This window comes from Ostrea edulis, chromosome 8 (genome assembly GCF_947568905.1).
Source record: "Ostrea edulis chromosome 8, xbOstEdul1.1, whole genome shotgun sequence".
NCBI lineage: Eukaryota > Metazoa > Mollusca > Bivalvia > Ostreida > Ostreidae > Ostrea > Ostrea edulis.
This window is the reverse complement of record NC_079171.1, coordinates 23,231,407-23,254,447: the sequence shown is the minus strand read 5'-3', so window position 1 is coordinate 23,254,447 and position 23,041 is coordinate 23,231,407. Positions and strand designations below refer to the sequence as shown.

Sequence of the window (23,041 nt, the reverse complement as noted above, 5' to 3'; positions counted from 1 at the left end):
AAAGTCTTATTAGACAGAAAAATGCTCAGCCCAGTAACAATTAATAGTGTTCTTTTCTGATGAAACACACACACACACACACACACACACACACACACACACACACACACGCATTCATTTTATAATCCTCAGGCGTTACATTTTAAAATAATTTTGAAATGATCTGACGTCATAAAGGCGTCCTAAACGAATGAAGGGAAAAGGTTTTTACGTTAAGCATATTATGACGTCATAGATAATAACAGTAAACATATTTTATGACGTCAGACCATATATATATATATATATATATATATATATATATATATATATATTCATGTCCGCCCCTTTTCCCTCTTGTACCACATGTACCTCTTCCATACCATGAATATTGACCCCCATAATTGTTTTAAAAACCACTTTGTTGTACATTGTATATGATCACGGAACCTATCATTTTATTCTTATCCTTGATTGCACCTATCATTATGAGTATATTGTTTGTATTTCAGAAGGTTCAAGGGAAGAATAGTACCATGTACTAATCGGGCTACCTTCTCTAAATAAAGCATTATTATTACCAATGGAATATTGCTAAATAAATATGGGAATATGGCTATAGAGAAGCTGAAGACATTCCGTTTGTCATAAAGAACATGACCCGCGAACCATGAAAAATGGCCTAGCCTGGGATATTGATAATTTCTGCATATAATAATCTTCGGGATATAGGCTTTCTAGAAATGTTTTTCTTTTTTTCATATATTCTATACTTTTTTGTTAATATGACGTTGAATATTGTGGTGTTTAATGTTAAAAAATTAACATTTCGGGATATACGTCACAACAATAAACCTCCAATGACCATGTACAATGTACACGAACCTATAAATCTCTGAATATATCAAGTTATATGCACTCAAATAGCTAGAATGGCTTATTCAATGATCATAATATGCATTTTTGACCAAATTTGGGAAATAGAAATAAGAAATATTTTGGAAATGATGTTCAAAGCCGTGATTGTTCAACTTTACTTTTGAATTATTTTTACTTAAATTTTAAAATACTGAAGTAAGAAGAATAAATATAGTATGTAGTCTATCTACATGGTGAAAGGAGTGAATCATTGGAACAATTCTGATTCATATCATATTTCATAGTTTTTTAATATATTTTTTTTTGTATTAAAACGACCGAGTATCGAGATCAATGGTAATGAAATAAGTTGACACCGCGTCTCGTCAAAACATGTTCAATTCGAATTTACTCGGAATTACACGTTCAACGAACATTTCCTGTGAAACCTGATTAAAGAAAAATTACTGTAGACACCTAATAGTAAGTATCAAATGATCTTTTTTGTTACATGTACATGTAGATTTCATAACGTGAATAATAACAACACAGCACCGATATAGGGGATCAGAGTCAGTATATTATTGACTCTGAAAATACGATTTGAGAAATGATACTGTATAAATTTTACTGTATTTATCTTGATCAATAATTGTATATTCCTATACGTATTAATCATGTAAAGCTACTGAGGTCTTTTAACCAACAATTTTAAATGTTTGTGCAATACATTATTGACTGACAGAACGTAATTCATGAGCTGTGATATAAAAATCTTTCAGGCATTAATATAGATTTGAATAGAATTAGATCTAGATACATATTTGAAATAGAATATATCCTAAGGCACTGTAGTTTTAAATTGTTTGGATTATATTGCATTTACATATAATGCTTGTAAATGCCACAGAATGAGAAATGATCTAAATTGGCCTATTTTCATAATGTTCCAAAAATAGAAGTATCATATAGATCTATACAGGAAATAATATTTACAAATCATGTTTGTTGTTTGTTATTTGCCAGTTAAGTATCATAATGATAATACTAGTAGTTTATAATAAGTAATTATTCTGCTAAAATCAAATACCCCTTTTATTGTCAACAAATACATCACTGGTAAAAAGGTTATAAAGCTTTTATCTAGCACAAGTTTCCATATATTCTACAGGTTTACATATGTCAGCAAGTCCTCAAAAGCAGCTTTAGGGGTTCCCAGGAGATTCTGAAGCTCACTGTTAGACTTTCACTGTTGTCAAAATCCAACCTTATTTTCTCTTTTCTCAAAACTTCAGCTCTCAAAAACTTGATTGATTAATTATGTCACTCCTGTTTTGTTGAACATGGTGTTGTCAGCAATATGTTCAAGTTCTTCTATGTCTTGTTGTAGGTGATTTGTACAGAAGCGAGCCCCGGCAGGAATGATGGCCTCTTTTGAAATGAAGATTTCATGCCTTACTCCTACTGGGACTACAACTAACTTTGGACCTGGTCACTCGCAGATACAGCATGAAGTGTGCCCTCTTGATGTACATGGGAATGGGAGTGATACAGAAGGGGGACTAATTTGAAGAACTGCTGCTGCTGGTGGTGGTGCTGGACTGTCTTGAATATGTGGCCTAACCGAGTTGATATTCTTCTGTTTAATATGGGAGCAACACACACACTCTGGCATCTATTGCACAGAAAATCATGATCAGATGGTGCCCTCCCTATCAGAGTGGTGATCACTGTCCTATATTTCTTTGAAATCCTGGATCTGTGTTTTGGTTTTACTCTCCATGGACAATTGAAACAGAGAAAGAATTTGGGACCATTCCTTGGCATATTTGAAATATTTATGTAATATACATGTAATTGAAATTATACAATTTGGGTTGGATGAAAATCTTATCTTCATGTTAAAACCCATTAGCCTAGGTTATTTTTCCTAAAATCTAATTATAAATCAATTAACTTGTTAATTAATGCTTGGTGAATCAATTTATAAATTGTATTTAAAAACTTGGAATCATTTTTTCCCACTAATAAACTGAAAATGTGTATCTTCAAATGTTTTGTTGATTAATGTCACTGTGAAATATAGAGGGGGTATGGGATTTACAACAATGTATATTGCATGGTTAATTTATTTCTATTATGTAGTCCATGTAAATTTATGTGGAAATGAGGAAGTTATTTATATTCGGTCTTTCCTATCCCGGGGTAAGAAAGACCGAATATAAATAACCCCCTCGTTTCCACGGAAATTAAGTCCATGAGAGCCTGAAATCTCCCAACCTGGGTCTGTTTAATGGACCCTTCCAAAGTCCTTTTTTAAGGAAAAGGTAAACCATTTTCCTAATCCAAAAAGAAAACTGGTGCAAAAACTATGCACATCTCCATACATGAAATAATATAAATAATAGAAAAATTATCAGTAATATTGTAATACATTTTCGGAGGGGTTGTGTTTGCTGTTTCACCTTTATAGATTGTTTTTTTCCTAACATTTAAAACATATCTTTTCAATATCAATTTTGTCTATTTCACAAAATAAAAATTCTAAAATCAATTAAAGCATTTGATATACGTGTGTATATATAAAACAAAACGAAAGAAAAAAAAACAAAAACAAACTAGGATCCACCACTAGTAAACTATGTTTTCCATTTAGAGTTATTGCCCTTCAATCGAAAAAAAGTAAATATAACTAGTGATCCTAATTGTTCGCGAACAATTAGAGGGCTTTCCACCTACAATGATTTAAAACGAGATATTTAAGAATTTTAAAAGACTTTGAAAATAAAAAATAATAATTTTTACGGTGACCTTCACATTTGACCTTGACCTCATTTTGAAGGTCAAAGGTCATCAGTCTTAATGCAAGTGATCCCATGTTTTTATCTATATTAATAATGTAAAAGCTATAAGCTTAAAACATGTTAATCAAGATATTCAGGGGCGATAATTTGTTCAGGGGTTTTTGATTACTTTCAGTTAGCTTCTCAATGCTAAAAATACGTTGAAAGACCTTGAAAATGGAAAAAAATAATGTTGATGATGACCTTGACCTTTGACCTTGACCTCATTTTGAAGGTCAAAGGTCATCGGTCTTAATGCAAGTGATCCCATGTCTCTAACTAAATTAATATAAAAGTTATAGGCTTAGATAATGATATTGGAGACTTTCAGGGGCAATAACTATGCTTAAGGGTTTTCGTATCCCTTCCATTAATTTCTCATTGCAAGGGGCTTTTACTCTGAAGTCATTAGCGAAGGTTTCATGTCTCTATGACTTTCGCTTTAGTAGGAATAGCGATAACAAGCTTTTCAATGCGAGTCTCCGAAATTCACGAAAGGGTCAAAGTTCAAAGTTATCATGCATAATATCTGAACCAATCATGAAGTCAATACTTACCGATATAATATTTCAATGATATCTTAAGCAGGAAAAAGGGTATAAAAAGTGTTATTTTCTGGCCTTTAGGGGTGACCTTGACCTTTGACCTTGACCTAATTTTCAAGGTCAAAGGTCAACGATCCCATTCCAGTTGGTCCAAGTGTCTCTACGATAAACCGTTCTCATGTTGGACGTTATTTACGAATAAATCGTAAAACCTAAGGGGCAATAACTCCCCTGAGGGGTCTTCGAATCCTTTTGATTAATGCCCATATGAATCCATCTAAGTATCTTCTATGTTTCAGCAAAGGTTTGATGCTCCTATCTTTTACGATTAAAGAGGAGTAGCGATAACAAGGATTTTTACGTAAAGTCCAATAACTCCGTAAAAGGTCAAAGGACATGTTTCGAGAAGTTGAATATGATGGGATATAAAACTTTTCGATAAGTCTAAAGATGTCAAATTATTTTTTGGCGGAAAGAAAAGAAGGAAGAAAATAATAACTAGTAATCCTAATTGTTCGCGAACAATTAGAGGTCTTTCCACCTTTTCAGACATTCAAACAATGTCTCTGAATACAAAAAAATGTGTACTTTATATGCTTTAGATGGTATAAAAATTGCTTATTTTCAAAGTTTCTAGATGACCTTGACCGTGGACCTTGACCTAATTTTCAAGGTCAAAGGTCAGGGATGTCACTTCAGTTGGTCCTGTCTTCCTACAACAAATACTTTAGGAGTTGTAGATTTCTACGCTAAATTTAAAATTTTTAAGGGCATTAATTCCCATTAGGGATCAACGAATCATCAAAAACAGGAAGTCATATTTTACAATTGATCAGGCAATAAGTTTAGTGAACATTTCGTGTTCGTCCCATTTACGGTTTCCATACTGTAGTGATAACAATGGTTTTTACGCAAGTCGCTGTAAATCGAAGAAAGGTCAAAGTTCAGAGTCGTAATGCAATGCATTGACTTAAGTTGCTTCTTGACTTGTTGTGCATATTATACCTAATCTGTACTTTATATGCTTTAGACGGTGTGAAAATTGCTTATTTTCAAAGTTTCTAGATGACCTTGACCTTTGACATTGACCTAATTTTCAAGGTCAAAGGTCAGGGATGTCACTTCAGTTGGTCCTGTCTTCCTACGACAAATACTTTAGGAGTTGTAAATTTCTACGCGAAATCGAAAACTTTCAAGGGCATTAATTCCCGTTACGGATCGAGAAACCATCAAAAACGGAAGTCATCTTTTACAATTGGTCAGGCAATAAGTTTAGTGAACATTTCGTGTTCGTACCATTTACGGTTTCCATACTGTAGTGATAACAATGGTTTTTACGCAAGTCGCTGTAAATCGAACAAAGGTCAAAGTTCAGAATGGTAATGATATGCGTTGACTTAAGTTGGTTCTTGACTACTTGTGCATAGTATACCTTATCTGTACTTTATATGCTTTAGACGGTATGAAAATTGCTTATTTTCAAAGTTTCTAGATGACCTTGACCTTTGACCTTGACCTGATTTTCAAGGTCGAAGGTAAAGTATTCCATTCCAGTTGGTTCCGTCTTTCTACGACTTATATTTTAGGAGTTTTGAATTTTTCCATAAAAATCGTAAACTTTCAGGGCCATTAACTCCCTTTAGGGATCACCGAAAACTTAAAAGTAAACACTACAACGCTTCAGCTTGATCGACTAAAGAATTTAGTGAAAGTTTCATCCTCTTATCATTTACGGTTTTCGAGGTGAACCGATAACAAGGTTTTTTTTGGGTAAAGTCCCATAAGTTCGTTAGGGGTCAAAGATCAAAGACGCAGGGTGAGATCTGAGCATGTTTCGAGATGTCAAATATGATGGTCTAAATTGTTTTTCGATAAGTCTTAAAACGTCAAGAGCTTCTCGAGGCGGAAAGAAAAGGAGACAAATAATAATAATAATAATAATAATAATAATAAACAGAACAATAACAAAAGGTCTTTCCACAGAAAGGTGGAAAGACCTAACTAGTAATCCTAATTGTTCGCGAACAATTAGAGAACTTTCCACCTTTTCAGTGGTTTTTCTGAAGATTAATTTTCAAATCCTTTTCAACTTCAATATTTCTTCCCTTCTTTTATCGCCTAACCGGACAACGCCTAAATCCTAAAAAAAAAAAAAAAAAAAAAAAAAAAAAAACTTCCCGCGGTCAGCCATCCAACTTCTCGTCACGGCGACAGACTCTCTACCACTACACCAGACTGACTTGCTTAATAACGAACAAGTCCAAGTGAATTATAAACTGTTTAGTGCCACGAAAGCCATTCTTTAAAGGCCGTAACATCCAAAGACCATAAATAAAGGAATTTTAAGGGTTTTCTTGTTGTTTTTATGTGTGTTTGAACGTAGGACAGGCGTCAATGTGCATGGATCTAGTGTGCTTTTAGGAGGACGTGCTGAGAGACCGCAAGTCCTGCTGTGTTGTATTGTGGACCACCACGGACTCGCAACGGGAGGTGTGTGACCTTGACCTTTGACTTTGACCTCCTTTTGAAGGTCAAGGTCATCGGTCTTCTCGCAAGTGCTCCCGTGTCTCTAGGTATATTCCTGTCCAAGTTAGAAGCTGAAATAACGATATCGGAGATTTGCAGGGGCAATAACTCTGCTCAAGGGGATCCGGTTCCCTTCGGTTTACTTGTCACTGCAAGGGAGTTTCACTGGGAACTCCTCGGCGAAAGTTTCGTGTCTCTACGACTTTCGGTTCTGGAGGAGTAGCGATAACAAGGTTTTCAACGCGCGTCGCCACAGTTCGCAGAGGGGTCCAAATTGAGAGTTGTCATTCACGATACGGAGACCCGTCCAGAATTCCATGCTGACCCATGTGGTATTTCACTGCTATCTGAAGCGGGAAAGAGGTTCTAAAAGGTGCCATTTTCTGGTCTTTTGGGATGACCTTGACCTTTGACCTTGACCTATTTTTCATGGTCAAGGTCACCCGACCCGTTCCAGAAGGTTCGGTGTCTCTACGACGAATGCTTTAGGAGTCGACAATTTCTTAAACATGAGGGGTACTAACTTCTTGAAAGGGTCCTCGAATCCTAGGTTGAATTCCCATGTCAATTGGACCAAGTCACCTCTATGTTCTGGAAAAGGTCGGATGCTCCTATCATTCACGGTTTTCGAGAAGAACCGATGACAAGGGTTTTTCGCGTAGAGTCCTCCAAGTTCGTTAAAGGTCAAAGTTCAGTTACGCAGGGTCAAATCTGAGCATGTTTCGAGATGTCGAAAAGGATGGTCTACATTGATTTTCGATAAGTCTTAAGACATCAAAAGCTTCTCACAGCGGAAAGAAAAGAAGACAAATAATAATAATAAAAAACAGAACAATATCAATAGGACTTTCCACAGGAAGGTGGAAAGCCCTAATGATAAAAAACAGAACAATATCAATAGGACTTTCCACAGAAAGGTGGAAAGCCCTAATTAAGTGAATACTCTACATTTCAACACAAGTTATGTCAAATATTATTTAACAAGATATACTTTGATATGTATTTAAATTGACCTACTTCATTAAAAACAAACTCTCTGGGTGTTTTTGTAGGTTTCTTTCCACGTATATACAAGGGACTTATGAATTTACGAACTTAAATAGTTGAAAGTGAAAACAAAACGATAATTGTTTCTTCTCCGATCGATGTATAAATATTGTGCGTTCAAATTCTGAAGTACAAATGTAAAATAGATAAAGCCAACAGCCGTGTTTGACATTGCCGTAATGTGCGGACATTTGTTAGTGTAACACGTTGCTACAACTTTACAGTTGCGATTGACAGACTTCATATTTTATAAGAAACTTTGAACTGCAGCCTATAATAATTAAACGTACAAAATTTGTAAAAATTGTGAGAACCAACGGACAAATTCATACGATAGAACATACTGTCTGAATATATATCGCACATCTCCATGCGTAATACATGTGTACATGCTGGGCCTGTATAATTGAAATGTTTACTGGGGTATTCCTAGATAGAATATTCTATCGTTAAAATGATAATGTCCTACGGACCGATTGTGGTGAGGGCCTGTCCCGAGACACAGTTAGATTATTCTAACTAGGGTATTCCGTATGGCCGTATAAGTTTGTACTGTACGTTTGATTCGAACATTCATTCTATTTCGAACAATATCATTTTTAAAGTAACAAAAGGTAGGGAAATCGGTACTTTTAAAGCCATCGGAACGGACTCAAACATACACGATAGGTGTAACCCCCCCACCCCCCCCCCCCCCCACCCCTGTACCTTTTTACCATAAGCCATGACTCTCATATTTACTCGTTTAGATATTGATTGTTTATCTTAAAAAATATATAACAACATAAAAACTCACCTCTTTGCTGTTTCTTTTTGAGCCGTATCAACTGCGTTAGATGTATGTATTGACTGCCTTGGAATCTGACGTTTCCAGACGACACTTTTGTTATTATTATTTTTCTTTTTTCGACATGGGCGCATTGATTACGAGTTAATTTTTTTTAATGGAAAGTGTTAATCTAACTTTGCATTTTAATTTTAATTTATAAAATTGAGTCGTGAGTAATGCGGCCCATGTGAATTTATAGACTAAAGTTGGCAAATTTATGCGATTTTCCCGGAAAACGTGAAACTGCGGTAGGTTTGGGCATTTACTTGAGTGCTTTAAACATCCGGTGTGAGGAAACGATTGCGCAATACAACTTGGCTCATGTTATAGATGAAAAATATAATCTTAGATTTATTCTAACGTGTTCTTTAATTTTTCCAAATTTGGTAGGCCAAAAATGGCATATTGTGGGTCATGTTCTTTGAGTTCCTAGTTTGCCGTCTGCACTCTATGTTCAATACAAGAGGCCCGTGGGCCTAGAATCGCTCAAGATGCATCAACTGACAAGTCAAATAGTATTCAAATATAGCCGTCAAATTCCAAAAGAAGGCCATAGTGACCAACTTTTTGGTCGACACATTCCAAAGACTCAAGATACATGAACTGAAAAAGTTTGATAATTGAAGTCAGATAGTATCTGAAATATTCAGATATCAACGTCAAATTCCAAAAGTAGGTCACAGTGACCTACTTTTGGTCGACACACTCTGAAGACCCAAGATCCATCAACTGAAAAAGTTTGATGATTGTAAGTCAAATAGTATCTGAAATATTCAAATATAGCCATCAAAATCCAAAAAATAGGTCACGGTGACTTACTTTTTAGTCAACACACTCTGAAGACTCAACATGTATCAACTGACAAAGGTTAATAATTGTAAGTCAAATAGTATTTGAAATATTAAAACATAGCCATCAAATTTCAAAAGTAGGTCATGGTGACCTACTTTTTAGTCAACAAATTATGAAGAATCAAGATGCATCAACTGACAAAGATTGATGATCGTAGCTTTCATAGTGTCCAAAATATGCATCTAAAATTGAAAATATGAAATTTGAATGTCTGCAAAATTCAAAAAGTAGGTCACTATGACCTACTTTTTTATAAATATGTTTCTGGGCCCCTAGACGCATCAACTTACAAAGTTTGATGATCCTAAACCTCTTGGTATCTGAAATAACAACCTAAAATGTATTAATAAATTATTAGCCATAAAATTTAGAAAGTAGGTCATGGTGACATACTTTCCAATGACGCAGTTCCAGGTCCCACGGTCCATCAACTGTCAAATTTTGGTGATCATAGGCTCTAAAGTGTCCAAGATATGCATCAAAATCCATTTAATAATAATTACCTGCTAAATTCAAAAAGTTTGTTACCATGACCTACTTTTGAGACAACATGATATTAGGTCCTAAGATTAATTAACTGACAACATTTGATGATCCTAGTCTTTATACTAAGCAAAATATCAAAGTTTTAACAAAACAAAATTAAAGTAAACTTTGAAGTGACCTTGAGACCACACCCTTAGCCCCAGGATGATGCCTTGAACATTTTTTTTTCTACAACCTATCCTCACCCTTATGCATAAGTTTGCCCAGTGGTTCTTGAGAAGAAGATTTTATAGCAACCACTACTTTTGTTTGGATTTCCTAATTATATCCCCTTGTTAGAGGGTCAAAACCCTAGTTTTAGTATACCCTGTGACAAATTTGACAAAAATTGGCCAAGGGGTTCTTGAGATATAGCCCTTTTTCGAAAAAGTTGACGCACAGGGCCATATGACCATATGATTAGCTCTTTGAGCCTTCGGCTCAGAAGGCATAAAAATACAAATTTGAAGTAAACATGGAAGACTCATGTGGTAACTTTTATTTCGAGATCACAGGGATATATCGAATCGACACATAAATCAAAATTAACAGATAAAACACCGTCAATGTTTTTGAATTTTGAGTTGAAAACAACAGAAAGATATTCTTCTTCTCATATTCATATGAATATTTTGTTTCGTAGGATTTTTAATCAAATAGATAAAATGACAAACACTTTCTAGACATACTTGAAAACTAGTTTGTTGAATAATTATATAATCTAATTTGAAGTACAACTACACATATGTTTAACATATTGTGTATCGCTGGCAAATTTACTGTAATTAATTTTTCTCACATTCACAGTCACCAAACGTTAGGGTAAGGCTATTATACACTTCCAAACGTAATCGTGCGTATCAGTCCAGAAGTAATCAAGTGTTTTCTTTCACCATGATATTTTCCGTTTATGGACGATCATAGTTTTTCGGTGATCTGAAACAGATGTAACCCTGTTAAGACAGTGAGGAGACAGGAAAGTAGAATTGGCAAATTGACGGTTACCGTATATCAAGGGACTAAGCACAGGGAGATAACGGGACGATAGCGCGACTGCGCGATGACGAAATTGCAATGACATAAGAACGACTTCACGATGGCGCAATGACGAAGTTGCAATGGCACAATGCACCAAAGACGTGATAAAGTATCATGTTAGTGCATCATCGAACCACCTTGCCATCAAAATCGTATCATCGTACATTAAATAGAATCGCCTTATGGTCATCGAATCATTGTTCTTTCACATCAACATCGCACAACCCGAAAGGAATGTTTTGACTTTGTATAAGTTATTTTATACTAAAATAAAATTAACAGCATCAAATCTAATTGTGAACAACAAAGCAGCAGGAGTGTGTTTGTGTGATTTGTCATTGGATAAGACGCTTTAACTATATAGCATCATTCTTAAATTGGTCGACTACGAGTTCACGTACAGTACATGGTGAACGATACGAGTTTCTCTCTACTTAGGACCAAGAAAGTTATGTATAAACAAGCATTCATGGTTAAAGAAGAAAATAAAACGTACATGTAGTTTACCTGGATATTTCAAGGATGTAGTCCGATAGCATGCACTTTTCATATTCTCCTTATCAGCAGTGTTTGGCTTTTGGGATCCCAAAATCTTGGATGGGGCTTAAAGATATAATGACAGATGCTAATACAAATACTTTACTAGTTTCTTTGAAATCAAATAGAAATAGAATTACATGCAAAAGCTGGGTTAGCATATCGTGTGGGTGTTGTTGGCTCGTAACCAGCATTCGGAACTCTTGAGGCCTTCCAGGATTTACATCTTGGCAATCAGTGTCCGAGTCATCTGAAAACGACATCATACGAATTTCAGTAAAACACGGTTATAGCAAATCACCAGGACCAATAGAAAACAGTTCTTTAATACCATGTATATTCTTGAAAATTGCTTTATTTAAATATCATAGGGGAATGAATATTACTAAGTTAGAAGCGAGTATTCGTTATAAGCGTGTGCTTTTAATACATGTGCTTTACTGTACATTGTAAACGTGCACACCCACGAGATATTTTAAAAAATGTATAATACGTTATATTATATGCAAACATGCGTAAACAAACAAGGAGGAAGAGGTGTTATAAACTCTAATTTCTATTAAAACTACATACTCCATCTTACACGTTGTTTAGACGTTGTCTTTAATCTTCTAACATGCATTATCAGAGCAATGCATAAGAAATACATGTCTACATGTCCCATGAATTGACGGGTGTAATTCGACAGCATGTACATTATATCTTGATCAGGTGAACGGAGTAGTTCGTCGTCAAAATCAGTGTGCTAATAACGGCCTAACAATTGGTATGAAAAACGCCTAACACAATTTGATCCAATGATAGGTCATATGGTCAAACTAGATCATTATAGCGATCATAGAATTTGCGAAATGCTTACTTAAAATTAAATTGTTGAAACTCCAGTACGGCTCATGGCGGGTGTGACCAGTCGATAGAGGATGATTACTCTTCCTAAGCACCCGATCCCACCTCTGGTATGTCCAGGGTCCGTGTTTGTCTAACTAGTGCTTAGGATGAGTAGGCATTCCCTCTCGACCGGTCACATCCTCCGTGAGCCATATATCTTCATGAAGTAAACGGAGTTATCTGTAGTCAAAAGCAGTGTGTCAAGACCGGCCTAACATATAAGACATTATTTGACCAAATGAAAGGTTGTATTGGCAAATTGGATTGTTTGATATTGCAGAACCATAGATTTTGCGAAATGCTGACTATAAACGAGACACTTGAAACCCCATTGCAATCAAAATGTTTGTCAGTAGCTTGCTTCAATCTAACAAGAGGCCCATGGGCCACATCGCTCACCTGAGTCACCTTGGCCCATATCTGAAGACTTTCTATATATATTTGCATGTAAAACCTTGGTCCCTATCATGGCCCAAACTACCCTTTGCAAACTTGAATCTACACTATGTCAGAAAGCTTTCATGTAAATGTCAACTTCTTTGGCCCAATGGTTCTTTTAAAAGCTTTTTTCTATATTTGTATGTAAAACTTTGACCCCCCCCCCACTTGTGGCCCCATCCTACCCCCCCGGGGACCATGATTTGAACAAACTTAAATCTGCACTATGTCAGAAAGTTTTCTTGTAAATCTCAGCTTTTCTGACTCAGTGGTTATTGAGAAAAAGATTTTAACTATATATTTGTATATAAAACTTTGATGCCCCTTGTGGCCCCATCCTACCCCCGGAGCCCATGATTTGAAGAAACTTGAATCTGCACTACGTCAGAAAGTTTTCATGTAAAAATCAGCTTTTCTGGCTCAGTGGTTCTTGAGAAGAAGATTTTTCCTACATATTTGTATGTAAAACTTTGATCCCCTATTGTGGCCCCATCCAACCCCCGGAGCCCATGATTTGAACAAACTTGAATCTGCATTATGTCAGGAAGATTTCATGTAAATCTCAGCTTTTCTGGCTTAGTGGTTCTTGAGAAGAAGATTTTTAAAGTTTTTCCCTATATATTTGTGTGTAAAACTTTGATCACCCCCCCCCCTTTGGGGCCCATCTTATCCCCGGGGGCCATGATTTGAACAAACTTGAATCTGCACTATGTCAGAAAGTTTTCATGTAAAAATCAGCTTTTCTGGCTTAGTGGTTCTTGAGAAGAAGATTTTTAAAGTTTTTCCCTATATATTTGTATGTAAAACTTTGATTCCCCCCCCCCTTGGGGCCCCATCTTATCCCCGGGGGCCATGATTTGAACAAACTTGAATCTGCACTATGTCAGAAAGTTTTCATGTAAAAATCAGCTTTTCTGGCTTAGTGGTTCTTGAGAAGATTTTTAAAGATTTTTTCCTATATATTTGTGTGTAAAACTTTGATCCCCTATTGTGGCCCCATCCAACCCCCGGGGCCCATGATTTGAACAAACATGAATCTGCATTATGTCAGGAAGCTTTCATGTAAATCTCAGCTTTTCTGGCTTAGTGGTTCTTGAGAAGTAGATTTTTAAAGTTTTTCCCTATATATTTGTGTGTAAAACTTTGACCCCCCTCCCCCTTGGGGCCCCATCTTATCCCCGGGGGCCATGATTTGAACAAACTTGAATCTGCACTATGTCAGAAAGTTTTCATGTAAAAATCAGCTTTTCTGGCTTAGTGGTTCTTGAGAAGAAGATTTTTAAAGATTTTTCCTATATATTTGTATGTAAAACTTTGATCCCCTATTGTGGCCCCATCCAACCCCAAGAGCCCATGATTTGAACAAACTTGAATCTGCAATATGTCAGGCAGCTTTCAGGTAAATTTCAGCTCTTCTGGCCCAGTGGTTCTTGAGAAGAATATTTTTAAATGACCCCACCCTATTTTTGCATTTTTGTGATTATCTCCCCTTTGAAAGGGACATGACCCTTCATTTGAACAAACTTGAAAGCCCTTCACCCAAGGATGCTTTTGGCCAAGTTAGGTTGAAATTGGCCCCGTGGTTCTGGAGAAGAAGTCGAAAATGTGAAAAGTTTACAGACAGACGAACAGACAGACGGACAGACGGACAGACAGACAGACGGACAGACAGACAGACGGACGTGTAACATTTGACTTGTGATTGTACATACTTAGAGTTATCGCTCTTACATGTTTTGTTTATATCCGGGACCCCGTGTGGACCCACACATGTTCGTAAAAAAAAAAAAAAGTTACAGTTAGGAGCACGTTGTTTTTGTTCCTCTATAAGGCTCATGGCACGAGCCCTGCGCACACTATTACATGGTGTCAGAAGTAAACCAGATTTACAGAGAGAATCCTGTCAACACTTCAAAATGGATTTGACCGGCATTCCGACGCCAAAAATGGACTGGGGTTGCACCAATCTCCCAGAAGCGTGGAAGAAATTTCAACAACATGTGCAACTTATTTTCGACGGGCCTTTAAAGGACAAGGACGAGGAAATAAAATGCAAGTATCTCTTATTATGGGTTGGTGACAAGGGCAGAGATGTATTTAACACTTGGCCGGAACTTTCAGCCGAGCAGGCAAAAACTTTGAATGTGTACTTTAACAAATTCAAGTCGTATGTCCAGCCCAAATTGAACCCTGTTTTTGCGAGGTACAAATTCAATAACATTCTTCAAAACAGTGACACTACTGAACAATTTGTTACACGTCTGAAACTACATGTACAAGACTGTAATTACGGAGACCCTGATGAGATGGTGCGTGACCGCATTGTGTTTGGTACGTCATCTACGAAGGTGAGAGAGAGACTCATAAATGAGGGAGAAAAACTGACACTTGTTAAAGCTATTGAAATTAGCCAGAGTTACGAATACTCCCAAGAGCAATTACGTTTGATGTCGCCGCATAATGCCGAAGTGCATGCAGTGTCCAAACCGTCTCGCACAGGAAGCAGATCGAATTCGGAACCAAGTGATGCGAAATACAAGAACCGTAACTCCAATCATCGACGTTCATCCAAACAGCAGAACCAACAGAAGAATCCAGGATCTTCTACATGTGGCAAATGTGGATACACTCACAAAAAAGCTTACGTCTGTCCAGCAAAGGGGAAACGCTGTGATAACTGTAACAAGTGGAATCACTTCTCCAAAGTGTGTCGCTCTGTGCACAAATCAAAGTCTGTTCATGAAGTTACAGCATGCCCCGAGTCTGACACTGAATCTGATTTCTACATTGATAGTATAGAGTCAAATTATGATCATGTAAAAAATCAACAGGCTTTTGCCAAGGTAAATATCGGTCCAAAATCCTTCCCTGTAGATTTCAAACTTGATACTGGTTCTCAAGCAAATATATTGCCTGAAAAGGTCTACAATAAGCTAGGATCACTTGACATCCTTCGTAGTCCCCAGCGTAAACTGTCAGCTTATGATGGTGGTCAACTACGCACATTAGGTGTTTGTCGTCTGTCGTGCACAGTAGGTCAAAGGTCACAGAACCTCGAGTTCTATGTTGTCGATACAGAAGGACCCCCTATTTTAGGTCTTCAGTCATGTCTTAGTTTTGAATTGATCAAATTAGTCTACTCTGTTGAAACAGTAGTCCCAGACAGTGATGTCAAGGTCCACTGTCCAGATAAAAGCGTTCACAAACATGAACCTGATGGTCACTCTCAATTTAGCTCATTAGACAATGAAGTAATTTTGAAACGTTACTCAGATGTTTTTTCAGGAATTGGACTGTTTCCAGGGGAAATCAAGATCCACATTGATCAGAACGCCGTACCGGTAGTCCACCCCCCACGACGTGTACCATTCGCAATCCGCGACAAATTGAAATCCGAGCTCGAACGCATGGAGCAGGCAGATATAATTGCAAAGGTCACCGAACCAACGAAATGGGTAAACTCGATTGTGGTAGTCGAGAAGCGCTCCGGTAAGTTACGCATCTGTCTTGATCCGCAAGACTTGAACAAGGCTATTTTGTGTCCGCATTACCCAATGCATACCCTAGACGATATCCTGCCGCAGCTCTCTGGAGCCAAATTTTTCACTAAGCTAGATGCACGGTCTGGCTACTAGGCTCTCAAGTTGGACGAGGAGTCATTCTTCCTCACAACGTTCAACACCCCTTTCGGTCGTTACCGGTTTCACCGTCTCCCATTTGGACTTAAATCATCGCAGGATGAGTTCCAAAGGAAAATCGATGAGTGCTTTGAAGGTCAGAGCGGTGTCGTAGCCATAGTCGATGACATCTTGGTATTTGGTAGTTCTAGGGCAGAACACGATCAGAACCTTAGATCTGTTCTCGCAAGAGCACGCGACAAGGGCATCCGATTTAACGAGGATAAACTAGAGGTCGGGGTCACATAACTGTCCTATTTTGGACACGTCATATCGTCGCAAGGTCTTAAGCCTGATCCGTTAAAGGTCAATGCCGTCAGTAACATGAAACCCCCGCAAAACAAGGCCGAACTTGAAACAATACTCGGGATGGTCAATTATCTCGCAAAGTTTGCGCCGAACCTCTCGGAAATCACCAGTCCGATGCGAAAAATGTTGAACAAAGATGTGCAGTTCTCTTGGGACCACCCCCAGGAAAGAGCATTCAATGAGGTCAAAAAGGTCATCACTCAATGCCCAGGACGAGTACTCGCATACTATAACCCTGGCAAGGAAGTCACTTTGCAAGTTGACGCTTCTAAATTTGGTTTATGGGCTACATTAATGCAAGATAAGAGACCGATAGCATTTGCGTCGAAGTCACTCACTTCCGCAGAAGTGAACTACGCTCAAATTGAGAAGGAAATGTTGGCCATCTTATTTGGTTGTAAACATTTTCACCAATACGTTTACGGACACTCCGTACGAGTCGAAACCGATCACAAACCACTTGTAAGCATAGTAAAGAAGCCGATCAGCGCGGCTCCTCCTAGGCTTCAGCGCATGCTATTGCAACTTCAAAGATATGATATAGACTTGTACCATTTGCCCGGAAAGAGCATACCCGTGGCTGACACTTTGTCCCGTAAGTTTCTTCCGGACTCTTATCCACATATTTCGGAAGGATTAGACCTTCAGGTACATTCAGTCTTATCTTCACTACCGATTAGTGAACGAAAATTAGAGGCGATAAGATCCGCTACTTGTCGTGACGAGGAACTTTCTACATTAGCTGAGATAATTCTGAATGAACTGAAATGCTCGAAAAAATCCATGCAGGCCACATGGGCATCGATAAATGTCTAAGCCGCGAAAGGGATATTATGTTCTGGCCGAAAATGTCAAGTGACATACAGAACCTTGTTTCTAGCTTCAAGATATGCTTAGAGTCTCGAAGGTCAAACCAAAAAGAACCTTTAATCAGTCATGAAATACCTGATTATCCCTGGCAAATAGTGGCAACCGATTTGTTCGCGTTTGAAGGTCAGCACTACCTCGTGGTAGTTGATTATTGGAGTAGATATTTTGAGTACACGAAACTTCGAAGCACGAGCAGCAGCATGATTATCAATGAGCTAAAATCCATATTTGCGCGATTCGGTATCCCGGAAAAGGTCGTATCGGACAATGGTCCACAATACTCATCGTACGAATTTGAAGACTTCAGTAAGAAGTGGAACTTTGATCACATAACATCAAGTTCTAGGTACCCACAGTCTAACGGTCTCGCCGAGCGAACTGTGCAAACGGTCAAGCGACTCCTTAAGAAAACGTGAAAGAGTGGTACCGACCCTCTATTAGCAGTTTTAGAATATCGCACAACCCCGTTGTCAGATACTGGTTGTTCCCCTTTCCAAGTCTTAATGAGTAAAAAACTCAGATCTGTGATTCCTTGTTTACCTGTTCAACTGGTCCCAGAAACCCCAAATTTGCCAAAGATCAAGAGTCTAATGAGGTCATCTCGTCTAGAACAGAAAAATCACTATGATGTAAAAGCAAAACCTTTGAAACCACTGGTTCTTAATGAAACGGTGAGAATCCAAGGCGAGAATAAATCTTGGAAACCAGCAGTTGTTGTTGACAAACACAACACTAGGTCATACACTGTCCGCACTGCTGATGGCGCGCAATACACGAGAAATCGTCGTCATTTGCTTAAGACAAATGAACCAGACTTGAGCCAGGTATCTATGTTTGAGTCTTTTCCCATTGTTTTGGACAATCAAAATTCTAGTCCCATGGTCACAAACAATCACGATCATGAAAATTTAGAGGTTGAAAAGTCTGACATTAACAGCCCCCTTAAATCAAAAAATGACTCTAGTCAAGGTTGCTACATACACGCTCTGGACGTGCTGTCAAACCAAAGACAATTGTTTCTATGTAATTTCAAAAAGAGGGAGATGTAACATTTGACTTGTGATTGTACATACTTAGAGTTATCGCTCTTACATGTTTTGTTTATATCCGGGACCCCGTGTGGACCCACACATGTTCGTCAAAAAAAAAAGTTACAGTTAGGAGCACGTTGTTTTTGTTCCTCTATAAGGCTCATGGCATGAGCCCCTGCGCACACTATTACAGGACGCCGGCCAAAATGTGATCAGAATAGCTCACTTGAACCTTCGGTTCAGGTGAGCTAAAAACAGATCATACGCAGAACAACATGTTGCGTATCGAATCAGTTGAGAGTCATAATTACCATATGCAGTTGACAATGAAAAAATTGCTACATAAATATGGGAAATGCTCGATGGAGATGCCGAGGTCATCCCGTCGAATTGTTAGTTTGCCGTTAACATATATGTTCAATATATATTAAAGCACGAAGCAAATGTGGAGGATTGTATGTTTTTTATTTCGAGTTTACTGGGATATATCGAATCGACATATGAATCAAAATCACAATCGATTGTTGATAAATAAATGTCAGGTTGAAGGCCACAAAAAGTGGTAAAATGTCGTGTGAAAAAACTCATACACATGTATATTGAATATAAAAATCTTGTTTATTATAATTTTCTAAGAGCAGTTCCAAGTGGTGTGCATGTACACTCAAGTACTTTGCGCATTAGTTATGTTGTTATTTTGGATAGGCAATGTGAATTATGATCTAAGATAGGAAAGACAAAAGAACTAGTTTATTTATGCTGGAAAAACATTTGTTAGTCTATACCATATTCTACGTATACATCACATCATCCATATGCAGAGAGGACCTCCCACACCTGAATAAAACTTATTTAGTAAACATTTAACAGAGAAATTAAGATAATGATTTCAGCCAATGAAATGAACGTTTGAATTTCTTTCATATTAATCCCATGCATGTGTACAATTGTAAATGCAGATTATATATACATGTACATGTACATGTTCAGCTTAGGTACGTAAATGTTTCCATCTGAATGAAGACAGCTGATCGACACGGACCAATTATGTAGTATTCGGTACAAGAAAGTGAAAATATATTTACTGTAGGAATACAAATGGTGTTTATTGTGATGTTTCATGGATTGTAAAAAAGGAATTTGTATACTACTTAGTGTGTACATGTACACATGTGTTCCTTTACAAATATTATGAGTAGACCTAGTTAAAAAGTACTCCCATTTAATGCGCTAAATAGCGCTTTCATAGCGACAATGCATATCATGTGAATAACTTACAGTTGTATTCATGTATTTTATTTGAAGTCAGTGTAGAAAGTTGATACCTTTTGCTTATTTCATTCTATTGAAAAATAATTGGTCAACTAATCCTTTGAATTTATAATATAATTTTCACATGTGTATTGCAACTATACAGATTTACATGTGAAATGCAGCTTTTCCATCTAAACTATCCAAATCTTTCGAAATAGTTTGCAATATATGTATTGTAATTTTAAGCACTGCATGCGTTCTTAAACGTGATTCCATCTGCTAATACTGCAGATAAACAGATAAATATGTCGGACACAGAATTCATGCCAGCTTTAAAGCTGACATGAATTAATAAATATAGTATAATTATATATGCTCGTCATATTTCTCTGCTAATCCGCCATATTAGTTGGATATTTTATTGTTATATGTATCAGGGCTCGCATGGTATATAAGGGGACGAGTTTTCCTACGCTTCACTTCACATCAGTGTATCCAATGTATCTTTGCGGGTAGCTTCTATAGGTAACACGTACATGTACGATACTAATTCATAGGATATCAAGAAGAAATGAAATCACGTTTTGGAACACCACGCAGTGATCAAAATTATAATTAACATATCGTACAGTAGTAAACCATTCTAAAAACTTTTGGATAAATATATATAGAATGCATTTCCTTTACGTGAATGTGCGTACATTTCCAGTAAATATGTCAAAACTATACAAAAAATGCGGAGAAATATTTCATCTATCATCTATACCATTCACAGTTACTTCAAGTAAAAGATAAATGCATAAATACGACTGTAATTATAAACATGACATGTATGCTCGCCATGAAAACGCATCGAATGCTGACGACAATTTACCGGGGTCTACTCGTAATATCTGTAAAGGACCGTAGATCGAAAATACTCTAAGTAGTAGTAAAACTGCCTTTATCTGCATAATCAATGAAATAAAACTCCAGTTGCATTCCAACAGCAAATACCATTATCCATTGTATAGACTGTGACACACTTAGCCCGTGCCGATCAGCTATCTTCATTCAGGGGAAATAAGAGTATAGTATTTACTCTGCATTGTGCATGGATCCCTATGCCATATGATTTACTGGTCAGAGTATTCCAGATTTATAAATCAGGAAATCATTTAGGTACATAAATCGTTTATGCATATGTAATTTCCATATTATACAACACTGTACGAGTCTATGGGATGAGAGAGAGAGAGAGAGAGAGAGAGAGAGAGAGAGAGAGAGAGAGAGAGAGATAACCGATGATCTTGTAATAATCGCGCTCTTATTATGACAAATGATATCATTAATTCAATAAAACAGAACAGTACTAGTAACTCAATATTGCTCTCATTAATTGATAATACAGATTTATTCGATTCATTTAAAGCACGTAATAATTAGAAATTTAACATATCTTTAAATAATGTTATTTTCAATTACTTCATTTTATGCTGATTTGACGCTAAATATATCTTATACATTCTGCGTTGAACTCGACGCAAATTGTACTAATGCAAAATGTAATAATCGAGTTTATCATATTATGCATCGTAATCAAGCACATAGATTCAAGGGGGAGGGGACAAAAGTGTCTGTCCCCCACCTTTAATAACAATATCCATTTTTTTTTTTTTTGCTATTTTGTAACATAAATAAAAGATATATTGTGTGACAACCCCTCTCCCCACTTGAGCCCAGCTTGAAAGTTCTGAAATAATAGTAGAAGACACACACCACCACCAATTAAGAAAATGAAGATATTATGAGGCGCTCATAGTAGAGGACTCTAACCATTCCATCCCACCCCCAACGATTGCAGAAAATGAAATGTAGGGGGAAATTACCGAGGCAGTCAAAGTAAAAGACTCTTTAACCCTTCACCCCCATTAGGAGTTTGAAGATCGGACAAAACAACTTGGTTTGTTTGGGTGTTTTGTTTTATTTTATTGCTGTTTTTGTTCATCTTTTTTATCATTACTTTGAATGGCAAGAAATGTTGAAGAATCCAATTTTCCATTTTGTCCCGTGATGTAACCCCCCCCCCCCTCCCCATGAAAACTGACGATACATGTCTGGTTATTACACGTACATTTTGCTTTGCAACACATGCAAGTATACTTATTGCATGTTGTAGAATTTTACCAAGCTTTCCTTCATTTACACAGTGTAAGAAAAGGTAAACCAAAAACACAAAACAAAATGCATAAAGATCAAGATATTTTCAAGCGTAGAAACTTCATTCACGTATATATAAATACATGTATTTAGAAAAATCACATGCATGCATTGCAGGACAAAAGCATCTGTGTGTTTTAACGTTTCTGTAACATGCCATAATGATTACTTTCAGGCTTGAGTGTAATTTATTCATCAATATTTTCATGTTGTAGATCTGGCGCAATGATCATACCACTGTGCGTCGAAATTTCAAATTCAAGTGTATTCGATAAGATGTTAGTATTAATAAATCAGTAAATTCGTGTTGAGGTTTTATTTGATATGATACAATGTCAATATACTGTAACGCATTAGTAGAATATGCAAAAGACAAGAGTATAAACATTTTCTTTTTTCATTATTAGTATCAATATCTATATGATCACGTAAAAGCATTATATAATTTATATCTGGATTCATTTATACCGATTTAGATATCAATAAAAACAAAGCTGCATAGTTTGGGTGAGGGGTTCTAATGAGTCTGATAAAATTAAAAGAAGGAACCCAACATTTACATTCAAACTAGATGTACTTCAAAGTTAATTCATTTCTGCTCTGACTGAAAACATGATTCTAAATTTGGAAACGAATCTTCATATAAAATAATTAATAGGGGAAAACATAAATTCGAGCTCCTTTGGAATTTAATGAAATACTGATATGCACCTTTCTTTCAACACGAATTGATATGTTGTTTCAGGCATGTATACAGGGGGTTGGGGTGGGCAGGAAGGCTGATCTGCTTTCCCCA

General features: G+C 36.8%; 1 protein-coding gene and 1 long non-coding RNA gene across 8 annotated transcripts in view; one reads left to right on the top strand and one right to left on the bottom strand.

Annotated features, from left to right (window-relative positions):
• The first annotated feature begins 1,222 nt into the window (after window positions 1–1,222).
• Window positions 1,223–2,602, top strand: LOC130049472 (uncharacterized). Its single transcript, XR_008797983.1, has 2 exons — window positions 1,223–1,320; window positions 2,228–2,602. It is a non-coding gene; the product is annotated as an uncharacterized LOC130049472 (long non-coding RNA).
• Window positions 2,603–10,487: 7,885 nt separating this feature from the next.
• Window positions 10,488–23,041, bottom strand: part of LOC125660721 (uncharacterized) — a 59,198-nt gene continuing 46,644 nt past the window's right edge. For 2 of the 7 annotated variants that reach the window (XM_056147188.1, XM_056147189.1), the window contains exons 14-16: window positions 11,720–11,829; window positions 11,550–11,645; window positions 10,488–10,940 (exon numbers count right to left, since the gene is read on the bottom strand). In XM_056147188.1, the coding sequence (XP_056003163.1) occupies window positions 11,589–11,645; window positions 11,720–11,829 (167 nt within the window). In that variant the 3' untranslated portion in view covers window positions 10,488–10,940; window positions 11,550–11,588. Of the gene's footprint in view, window positions 10,941–11,538; window positions 11,646–11,719; window positions 11,830–15,616; window positions 15,688–18,301; window positions 18,367–19,577; window positions 19,630–23,041 lie in introns of those variants that run through there. The other 5 variants (XR_008797979.1, XR_008797980.1, XR_008797981.1 and 2 more) reach the window with 5 other exon arrangements.